A 12067-nucleotide genomic window follows, 5' to 3' on the forward strand; every position below is an offset into this window, starting at 1 on the left:
TAGAGCTCCAATTAGACCCCTAGCCTGGGAGCCTCCAAATGCTGCCGGTGCAGCCCTAAAAGATAAAAAGGCCAAAAAAAAAAAAAAAAAAAAGCTATCATCTATCTGAAAAGTAACCTAACCTGAAAACTCTCTTAGGGTCCTTGGTAAAATTTCCTGAGAATATTCTATACTGTGAGCTCCTCAAGGAGAAGACTCATGCTTTATTCGTAGTATTTCCTCTAGAGCACAATTAGGAATACAATCAGAATAGTGGAACTGTTAGACAAATGGGTAACCCAAATCCTTTGAAACAGTAAGACATTAAGAACCATTTATTAGTTGATTGACCATCAGTCACCTAATTGCTGTACATAAATTTCTCTTTAATTTTTTCCCAAAAGAAATATCATTAGCCTTCCCAAATCTGTTCTTTACCTTTTTTTTCCCCTTCTTCCTTTTCTTTTTCTCTTTTCCTTCCTGGAATTTTATTTTACCTCGTTGAGTAATAGGATTATGACATCCCAGGTAATTCCTCTTTTTCCTTTCTTTACTTTGCTTAGTTACTCTGCTAATTCTTGTTAATACCTAATGAAAATGTCTTTGTTTAAAAGTGGAGTTGTGCCCATAGAAGTAAGTTTATCCAATTTTATTCTACTTTAAAAATTTTGTGTTCTCATTTAATACTAGATAAGAAATTATTAGATAAATTTTTCTCTATTTAATACTACTTTTGTAATATTCAGAACTCCTAGTCACTTATAATTTTTAATAATATACTTATTGGGGTTTTAAAATAATATTAAAGTACTCCAGAATAAATGGCGACTGATATAAGAAAGCCTATTTCAGAGTTCCTGTCGTGGCGCAGTGGTTAATGAATCTGACTAGGAACAATGAGGTTGCGGGTTCCATCCCTGGCCTTGCTCCGTGGGTTAAGGATCGGGTGTTGCCTTGAGCTGTGGTGTAGGTCGCAGACGCGGCTCGGATCTTGCGTTGCTGTATCTCTGGTGTAGGCCGGCATCTACAGTTCCGATTCGACCCCTAGCCTGGGAACCTCCATATGCCTCAGAAGCAGCCCTAGAAAAGGCAAAAAGACAAAAAAAAAAGAAAGAAAGAAAGAGAAAAAGCCTATTTCTACATGACATTAATAGTTCATAACTGTTTATTCCTTCTTTCAGTATTTCCTAGAATTGAGAGTTCCCATCATGGCTCAGTGGTCAAGGAACCCAACTAGTATCCATGAGGGCGTGGGTTCAATCCCTGGCCTTGCTCAGTGGGTTAAGGTTCCAGTGTTACCGTGAGCTGTGGTGTAGGTCACAGACATGGCTTGAATCCTACCTTGCAGTGGCTGTGGTGTAGGCTGATGACTGTGGCGTAGGCCAGCAGCTGTAGCTCCAATTTGACCCCTAGCCTGAGAACCTCCACATGCCATGGGTGCAGCCCTAAAAAAGACCCCCCCAAAATTTTTTTTTCTAGAATTGTGCCGGGTATATAATCCTTTAGTATTTTATATCACAGAGCACATATTTTACAATCCCAAATCATTCTGATAAAAGTCGTAGGAAAGAACATTTGAATATTTATAGGACATACTTTAAAAATTTGTAAGGTAGACATAGTTTCAGGCCAAAACTAAGATTAATAACCTCTGGATACAATAAAAGTGATTAAGGAATGACAAGCTGGATAAAGCATTGTGTTCTAAAGAACAGTGAAAAGACTGTCCTGTTCGTTAAAATAAAAGAACATGGCCAAGAGAAATTTTAAGACTTTGGAATTTTTCTTAATGTATCAAACATTAAGGTTATTAAACAAGACACTACTAAGTGTAAAGGGAGCTAGTGAAGTGCTGTTAAAGATTTTCTAAGTTTCAAAGAGCATTCAGAGCATGGTCGTAGGAGGAAGTTTGAGTCAAAATAAAATAATTTCCATTAAAAAATTTTCTGAATTAAAAAATCTTACATTAATAAGCTCATTAAAGGAATAGGTTCCTATAGATGTACAATAAATTGATGAGTATACAATAAATAAAATATAACCAATGTGCTATAGTAATATACAGAAGGTAAAATGCCCTGACCTGAATGGTACATAAAAATACAAGTTTATATTTGTTTATTATTACTATAGATGTATTAAAAGTTTATATTTCCTGGGGATTGTCTTTACTGGAAATCATAGTTTTCTTGAGATTTACTTATCTCTATAAAGTAACTCAAAAATATTTGTCAGTTGTGTACTAGTTCTTTCCACTGTCATAAGTTCTCTAGTTGGGCAAGAGAAATGTGCATCTATCCACAAAGCCCCTGTCTAGTTGGTAAAAACATTAATGACATATAAAATAATCTGTGCATAAGGTGCTAAAACAGATGATCGAAAGGGATAACACCCTGGACCTTTATGAATTTCCAAATTCTGTGGTTTTGATATAGTATATAATTTTCTTTGTGATCATATATACAGAAAAAAGCCATATTCATATGCAGCTTTTGAGCCCTTGCTAGCCTTGTTAGTAAGTTACATGTGTTTTTTCTCAACAGTAGCTTCTTAAAATTCACAATTCTGACTTAAACTTATGCTAAGTACCCTACATAATCTACCTTTATGATGTTCCAAATAGTAAAAAACCAAGCATTAATTATACCAGTTCCAAGGCTATATATAATAAAACATTAATGGTACATTATAAACATCATAAAGATTCAGAGAGGTGAGTCAGTTTGGGCTGAAGTTGTTGAAACAACTTCATTGGAGAATTTGAAACTATATTTAAGATCATCTATTTCCACAAATGATGTAGGCATCCTTCTATTAAAGGCTTTTCAGGTTAGATGAGTCTCCAGCCCCTGCTTTGAATATTCCTTGTTAAGAGATCTGGTCATTTCCCCCAAAGAGCCTGTTCCTTTGAACTCTAATTATTAGAAAGCTGAAATCTCTATTACCAGATTTCCTCCCACTGATACATGATTTTACCTTTTGAGTAACATAGAAAAACTCAGTTCTTTTTCAATTCAAACCACCAATAATTTGCATATAACTGTATATCTTTTATGACCCATGCCCAGTGTTACACCCAGTTTTTGTTTTGACTTTTCTGGTGTGGTATAACTTAACCTACCTCTCATTATTATATCCTTTTTTCTCTGCATGCTGTAATTCATCTCTTAAATTGTGGTCTGTAAATTAAATACCAAATTCCAGTCTGGAGTAGTCTACTTCCCATTAAGTGAAGATGCAGTCCTCAGGGTCTCTTTCATTTCTCAATTAAGTCATTCATTAAAGTGTAAGTACTTAGCATGTACTAAATCGTGTATTAGATGCTTGGAGTTCTGGGTGAAGCTGGTCCTCTTCAGCAGGCTCATGTTGTAGCTAGGAATACGTAAACTTCAAATATAGTATTTAAATACAGTGAAATGTGCATTTTTAAAAGTGTCTGTAAAGTTTTTATCAAAATGCAGAAATGAAACAATTTTGCCTCAGAGTGAGTAGACCGCACAGGGTATGCAGGGCTGAATGCTGGAAGACTGAGGCCATCCCAAGTGCAGGGAACTAAAGAAGGAGTTTAAAAATAGGTAACTATACTTTATATGACTTTGCCTATATGGCATATAAAGATAAGGATGATGAATTTGTGCCACCATGGTAAAACTAGCACTTATGGAAGATAATCAATTTCCATAGAAAATTTCTTTTTAGACTTAGAAGACTGTGTAATATCTTACTTTAGCTTTAACAGACCCTGAGAAGAGTCCAAACTGTCATTTATTTAAGAGATAATACCAGAGAGTACCAGTAGGAAAGTTGAAGAAACCAGACCAGGAAGTGAAGAGAAGGCAGCCAATAAAGGGTTTTAACAATCAAGCAAATTAACTGAAACTTAATCCCACTAATGAACTCTGGAAGTCAATTTAGAAATAGGCTCAGAGTTATTCCACCATGGGGCACAGGAGTTTGGAGTTTTTGCATACCAATTTCCTTCAGTCATTTTTTTGGTTCTTTCAGCATAGGCTGGGGGCATGAATTTTGTACCACCTGTAACCTTCTGTTAGGTGAACAAAAGAGGCTCAAAAGACCAGGAAAAAAACCAGAAGGCACAAAAATGTGGATGCAGGTAGTCTGAAGTGGAGTGGGTGTCCACTGAGGTAATAAAGGCAGGAAAAAATGGCCAGGGTTATATTTACTATCAAAAAATCTAATCACTATTATGACTCATTTCATTTTTGTCTGCTTATATACCCTGTAATTAATTAGTCTTTTAAGATAATTTTAAATATTTTAATATTGAATTTTTTTTTCTTGTGGCAGACTAATCAACATTTTCTGAGAGCTGTAACTGAACAAAATGTGGAGATTGAGCAACTCCGAAAACAACTTAGGTATTTTCAAAAATGACTTTTATTATTTTTGTTAATAATTATTTTCATCAAGGGAAGTGATGATGTCATAATTTTTTCCCTGAGTGAGTGTTTTTTCTGTCTGTTTAAAGTTTTTGTTAGTAGTTTTTTGTATATATCACCTTTTGAGACAAGAAGAGTTCTAAATCAAAACTATTAGGGGAGTTCCCTGGTGGTACACAATGTTAAGGAACTGGCATTGTCACTGCAGGCTCAGGTTACTGTTGTGGCCCAGGTTCAACCCCTGACCTACGAACTTCCACATACCACAGGCACAGCTGAAAAAAAAAAAAAGAATTACTGCTCAGGAGACAACTTTAATATATTTTAATATATATGCACGGGCATGTTCCATGATGAGAAAACCAGTGCTTATGGAAGAAAATAAGTTCTCTTAAAAAATTCTTCTATACTCACCTTTCTTTGGGTTCTCCCGTAAGCAGACCCTAAGACTTCCAAAGCACATAGCTTACTTAGAGGTAATACCAGGGACCACTAGTGGAGGAGAGGAAAGTGAGATGGAAAGGGAGGAGAAGGCAGCCATAAGGGGTTTTAGAAAATCAGGCAACTTAATACTGTAAGTATACAGTTGTTTAATAATCATTACATTTATACATTTCACAGGAAAAGCTCTAAATGACCAAAAAAATTCTTTTTTTACTTTTTATTCCTCGATAATATTTAAAATTCAGAAATATAGTCATATAAGGGTTTGTGCTGTAATGCTGTCATGTCGAAATACCTTTAAATTGTAATGTAAATTTATATTTTACAAAAATATTAGTTTGTTAAATGAACCTTGCTATTTATTTTGCTTTCCTACCATCATGTATCCTGCAAAATAATATATTGGTTTTTTAAAGAAATAACTTACTTTATGAAATTTTATATATCACTTTTTATATTTTTATTAATTTCATGAGCTTTTAAATTTAATTTAATCAATTTATCTTCTTTTCCCCTACCATTTTTACTTGTGATCTCTTATGTGGTCCTTCTTATTTCTCTTTTCTTTCAATGTTTTTGATTTTGCAGTTTAAAATAGTAATGATTTATTTAATTGCAAGATCTTATTCCTACTTTTTCAAAATTAAAATAGTTTGTTAAATTATGAAAGTAATATAAGTCCATTTTAAAAAAAAACTTTAGACAGTATGAAAGTATGTCAAATTGCAATACAATTCTGGCAGTAAATTAATACAGACTCCACAGGTTAAGAGCACAGTGCCCAGTGTGACTACACTTAACTCAAACATCAGCCCCCAATTCAGGGGTCCCCAGGCCACTCACACCTCTGACCAGTTGAATACAAATATGGTGTTGCCACTAACTATCCCCTCCCCCGGGCTCAATAGTTATCTTAAAATGACTCTGAGAACTCAGAAAAGCACCATACTTATGATTGAAATTTTGTTATAAAGGAGATAAATCAGAACAAGCCAGAACAAGTAGACATACTGGATGAAATCTAGGAAGGTCCCAAAAGCAGAGCTTCCATGTCCTCTGCCCATGGAATCAGGGTATGTATTATCCTCCTGGCATGTCTTATTTTCACCAACCAAGGAGCTCACCTAAGCCTCAGTGTCTTGAGTTTTTATTTGGGTTTATTATGTGCATATGATTTCTATTAAATATAAACGATATATGTTAAAATTAAATGTTTTTGCAGTGACCGCAACATAGAATAAAACCCTATATAAGTAAACTTCTGAATTTTAAGTGTTTTGACTGGTTGAATGTATCATTGATCACTTGATTGAACTTAATCTCCAGACTTCTCCCAGTCCTTGAGGGTCAGGAGTTGGCCCTATAGTGCAAGGCTCAAAGCTTCAACCTTCTAATTACATGGTTGATCTTCTCAACATAGACCTGATCCCATCCTGAAACTTTCTAAGGACCTACTCTGAGGTATTTCATTAGCATAAACTCAGGTATGGTCCCAAGATCCTACCATGAATAATAAATATACTGCTGTACTTGGGAAATTCCAAGGGTTTACATGCTCCATCCTAGAAACTTAGACAAAGACCAAACTCTTTATTATACAACTTAAGTAGAAGATGAAAATCACATAGTTCCATTATTTAAGTCTTTAAGTTTATAACTTAGATTTATGTATTTAAATATTTTTGTTAAAAATGAGATGATATACATTCTGTCTAAAACTCTTGTTTTTTTACTTATTGGTAATATGAACATCATATCAATATCATGGACCATAATATTATTTAGTATATTATTATATGGTTGTGCTGTATTTATTAGTTAAATTCTTATTCACTTTCCAATGTTACTTATTTTTCATCTTTAATAGAATAATAGTTCTTTTATAGGCTACCTATTAATCGAACATTACAATTAGAACAGTATTAAAAAAGTAAATATATAATAGCCCTAATTTAGTCTTAGTTATTATTATTGTGTACTATTATTAAACAAAATTTTAATACCATTAAAGAAATTAAAGTGAAACTTACCTAATTTAAGACATTTAAAAGAAAGGCCAACTTGGTTGAATGTTTTGTTACACTTTCTTTTAAACTTCCTTTTAAAATTGTTTATGATAAAAATACTAGATATTAAATCATAAACTGATAGAAATATAAGGCATAGCATAAGATGTCCATTGTCATAGTAGATTTTAACTCTTTAAGAGTTCCTGACATGGTACATGGGTTAAGAATCTGACAGCTGTGGCTTGGGTCACTGTGGAGGCAAGGGTTCAATCCCCAGTCAGGCTCAGTGGGTTAAAGGATCTGGTATTGCCACAGCTGCAGTATAGGTTGAAGGTGCATCTCAGATTCAATCCCTAGCCCAAGAATTTATGTATACTGGTGGGTGTGGCCATAAAAAAAAACAATAACAACAACAACAAAAAGATTTTATATTTAAGTGACTGATAGATATAGAAAATGTAACTTAATATGATTAACAAGTTGATCTAAAAGACATCTCTAAAACAGTTAATCCATTTACTTATTCAGTAAATATTTAGCAAGTTTACTGTGTGCCAGTCTCTACACATGGGGCATATCAGTGTGCAGTAGTTGAAGACTTCCCTTCTTTGGGAATTTTCATCTATCAGGAGCAGGCATACAGTAAACAAGCACAATATTTCAGTATGTTAAGAGGCAATAAGTGCTACAGAAAAAACAAAACAAGATCAGGATGAGAGATCTGGAGTGCAGGGGCAATGGTGGGGTTGCAATTTTTAATAAAATATTCAGAGAGATGTTGAATAGAATAGAATATTCAGTGAATACAATATTCACTGAGAGGTTGAGATTGGAACAAAAACTTGAGGGATGTGAACAGATTATCCATGCAATATGGGGATGTTACCATGAACAATGCAAAGAATGTTCAGAGTAAAGAACTCACCAGGGGTGGAAATGTGCTTAAGGAATAGCAAAGAAGCTAGATTCCTCTTATCTATTGCTGAGTAATAAACCATTGTAAAATGTAGTGACTCAAAACACTAATGTATTTAGATTATGATTTGGGAGACAGTAGAGCAGGTTTTCTGTCCTGGAGCTGCATGGCTGATATCTACAGAACTTGCCTGCTTATCTCTAGCCAACTGAAATCTAAATGGTAAACCTGGAGTTCCTGGCTCAGTGGATAATGATGACATGGGCTTGATCCCTGGCCTCACTCAGTGGGTTAAGGATCCAGTGTTGCCATGAGCTGTGGTGTAGGTCACAGACACAGCTCGGATCCCATGTTGCTGCGGCATTGTTGCTCTGGTATAGGCCTGTGGCTATAGCTCCAATTGGACCCCTGGCCTGGGAACCTCCATGTGCCACGGGTGCAGCCCTAAAAAGACAAAAATAAATAAATAAATAAACGGTAAACCTGTCTGGTAATTGGCAGTCTCTTCACCCAGTCAAAAAGGCAGATCTTATGTCTTCACTTGGCCATGGCAGTGTTCCCCAGAATAACAAGAGAGCACATCTTAGTGTACAAATACTTTTCAAGCCTCCCTTGAATCTTATTTGGTAATTACTCATGGTAAATAAAGCAAGTCAGCTGGTCAACCCAAATTCAAACGATAGGGAAAAAGATACCCCTCTTGATGAAAAGATTTTCAACATCATGTTGTAAAGATAGGGATCTATAGAGAGAAGACTTTTGGGCATTTTTACAGTTTCTTATACCAGTATATCTGGAACAAGGAAATGAGAGTAGTAGGAGATACATCAGAAATGTTACAGAGCTGGGAGGTGGGGTGATATGGGGCCTTGTAGCGATTGTGAGGACTTTGGTTTTTATTGTGGATGAAACAGGAATGGGTTTTAACATATTAATATGCTCTGACTTATATTTTAATGGGATTTTTCACTCTGCCATATTGAAAATAGGCTCAGAAATTGATAGGAATACAATAATAGTAGGAGTTTTAACACCCCACTGACATCAATGAACAGTTTCTCTAGAAGGAAATCAATAAGGCAACAGATGCTAAATAACACAATAAAACAGTTAGACTTAATTGATATTTTCAGGACATTACATCCAAAAAACCCAGAATATACATTCCTTTCAAGTGCACATGGAAATTCTCAACGATTAACCACATTATGGGGCACAAAACTGGTGCAAAGTCAAGACTATAGAAACAAAGTCAAGAAGAAATTATTTCATACATCTTCTCTGACCCCAATGGAATGAAACTAGAACTCAACCACAGGAACAGAAATGAAAAAAAAAAAAAAAAAAAAAGAAATGAAACAAAAAAAAAACTTGACTACATGCAGATGAAACAACATGCAAGTAAAAAGCCAATGGGTCAACAAGGAAATCAAGAAGGAAATTAAAAAATACTCAAGACAAATGACAATGAAAACACAACCATTGAAAAATCCGTGGAATGTTGTGAAAGCAGTTCTTAGAGGGAGGCTCATAATAATACAGGCCTTCCTTAAAAAAGAAGAATCTCAGCATCCTAACCTACCACCCAAAAGAATTAGAAAAAGAAGAACAGGGAGTGGCTCAGTGGTTAACGAATCAGACTAGGAAACACAGGGTTGTGGATTCAATCCCTGTCCTCACTCAGGGGGTTAAGGATCTGGCATTGCCATGAGCAGAGGTGTAGGTCACAGACATGGCTTGGATCTTGCATTGCTGTGGCTCTGACATAGGCCTGCAGCCACAGCTCTGATTAGACCCCTAGCCTGGGAACCTCCATATGCTGTGGGTGTAGCCCTGGAAAAGACAAAAAAAAAAAAAGAACAATCCAGACCTAAAGTCAGTTGAAGGAAGAAAATCATAAGGATCAGAAAGGAAATCGATAAAAATACAGATTCAAAAAATCAATAGAAAAAAATCAATAAAATAAAGAGCTGGTTCGTTGAAAGGGTAAACAAAACTGGCAAACCTCTGGCCAAACTAACCAAGAAGAAGAGAGATAACCCAAATAAATAAGATGAAAAAGGAAATCTCAGCAGATACTGCAGAAATAAAAAAAAAAAACAATACCATGAACAGTTACATGCCAACAAATCTGACAACCTAGAAGAAATGGACAACTTTCTAGAGACCTACAGCCTGCCAAAACTGAATCAAGAAATAGATCATTTCAACAGACTGATCACTAGAAATGAAATTGAATATGTAATAAAAACACTTCCTACAAACAAAAGTCCAGGACCAGGTGGCTTCACAGGTGAATTCTATCAAACATACAGAGAAGAATTTATACCCATCCTTCTTAAACTTCTCCAAAAGGATGAAGAAGGAACACTCCCAAAGACATTCTATGAAGCTACCATTACTCTAATACCAAAACCAGACAAAGATACTATCAAAAAAGAAAATTATAGGCCAGAATCTTTGATGAATATAGATGCAAAAATTCTCAACAAAGTTTCAGCCGGCCGAATCCAACAACACATAAAAAAGATCATCCACCACGACTAAGTGTGTTTCATCCCAAGTTCACAAGAATGGTTCAACATACACAAACCATGTCATACATCACATTAACAAAAGAAAAGTAAAAAACCACATGATCATCTCAAGAGATGCAGCATCTGACAAATATCCAACATCCATTTATGATAAAAACTCTTACCAAAGTGGGGATAGAGGGGACATACCTAAACATAGTAAAAGCCATTTATGATGAACCCACAGACAGTATAGTACTCAATGGACAAAAAATGACAGCCATCCTCCTAAAATCTGGGACAAGACAAGGATGCCCACCACTCTGAACACTTCTATTCAACATTGTATTGGAAGTCTTAGCCACAGCAATCAGACAAACAAAAGAAATAACAGGTATCCAGTTTGGAAGAGAAGAGGTAAAATTGTCACTCTATGCAGATGACACGATACTTTATATAGAAAACCGTAAGGACTCCACACAAAGACTACTCGATCTGATCCATGAATTCAGCAAAGTAGCAGGATACAAGATTAATGTTCAGGAATCAGTTGTGTTTTTGGATACTAAAAATGAAATATTAGAAGAAATATAAAAATATAATACCTTTAAAAATCTCACCCCCCCAAAATTTAAATACCTAGGAATAAACCTGACCAAGGAGGTGAAAGACTTACATGATGGGAACTATAAAACATTAATCAAGAAATTAAAGAAGAATGGAAAGAAATGGAAAGATATCTCATGCTCCTGGATGGAAAGACTTAGTATCATTAAAATGGCCATTCTATCCAAAGCAATCTACAGAGTCAATGAGATTCCTATCAAATTACCCATGACATTTTTCACAAAACTAGAAAAAAACAATCCAAAAATTTATATGGAACCATTAAGAAAACTCGAATTCCCAAAGCAGTCCTGAGGGGAAAAAAAAAAAAAACAAAAACCAGGAGACATAACAGCATTCCCAGACTGCAGATAATATTACAAAGATATAGTAATCAAGACAGTCTAGTACTGGTACAAAAATAGACATACAGACCAGTGGAACATATTAGAGAGCCCAGAGATAAACCCAGCCATGGTCAACTAATCTTCGACAAAGGAGGCAAGAATATCAAATGGAAAAAAAGACAGTCTCTTCAGCAAGTGGTGCTGGAAAAACTGGACAGATGCATGTAAATCATTGAAACTAGAACACACCCTTACACCTTGCACAAAAATAAACTCAAAATGGCCTAAAGACTTAAGCATAAGACAAGACACCATAAAACTCCTAGAAGGCCAACAGAGGCAAAACATTCTCTGACATCAACCATACAAATGTTCTCTTAGGTCAGTCATCCAAGGCAATAGAAATAAAAGGAAAAGTAAACTGGTGGGACCTAATCAAACTGACAAGCTTTTGCACAACAAAGCAAACCATAAAAAAAATGAAAAACAAAAACACAACCTACAGAATGAGAGAAAATAGTTCAAATGATGCAACTTACAATGGCTTAATCTCTAAAATATACAAACAACTCATACAAGTCAACAGCAAAAAATCCAAACAACCTGATTGAGAAATGGGCAGAAGATCTAAATAGACATTTCTCCAAAGAAGATATATGAATAGGCAACAGGCGCATGAAAAAATGCTCAACATTACTAATTATTAGAGAAATGCAAATCTAAACTACAATGGGATACCACCTCACACCGGTCAGAATGGCTGTCATTAATAAGTCTACAAATAACAATTGGTGGAGGGGGTGTGGAGAAAAGGGAACTCTCCTACACTATTGGTGGGAATATAAACTAG

The 12067-nt window shown here is 35.2% G+C and overlaps 1 protein-coding gene across 4 annotated transcripts in view; it reads left to right on the top strand.

The window, feature by feature from the left end:
• SCLT1 (sodium channel and clathrin linker 1) overlaps positions 1-12067 on the top strand; it is a 256137-nt gene that overhangs the window by 128432 nt on the left and 115638 nt on the right. For all 4 annotated transcript variants that reach the window (XR_007137479.1, XM_047798622.1, XM_047798620.1 and 1 more), the window contains exon 9: positions 4288-4358. Coding sequence is in view for 3 of the 4 variants with exons in the window: in XM_047798622.1 (XP_047654578.1) it covers positions 4288-4358 (71 nt within the window). In the remaining variant the exon portion in view is untranslated. The remainder of the gene's footprint in view (positions 1-4287; positions 4359-12067) is intronic.

This window comes from Phacochoerus africanus, chromosome 10, assembly GCF_016906955.1.
Source record: "Phacochoerus africanus isolate WHEZ1 chromosome 10, ROS_Pafr_v1, whole genome shotgun sequence".
NCBI lineage: Eukaryota > Metazoa > Chordata > Mammalia > Artiodactyla > Suidae > Phacochoerus > Phacochoerus africanus.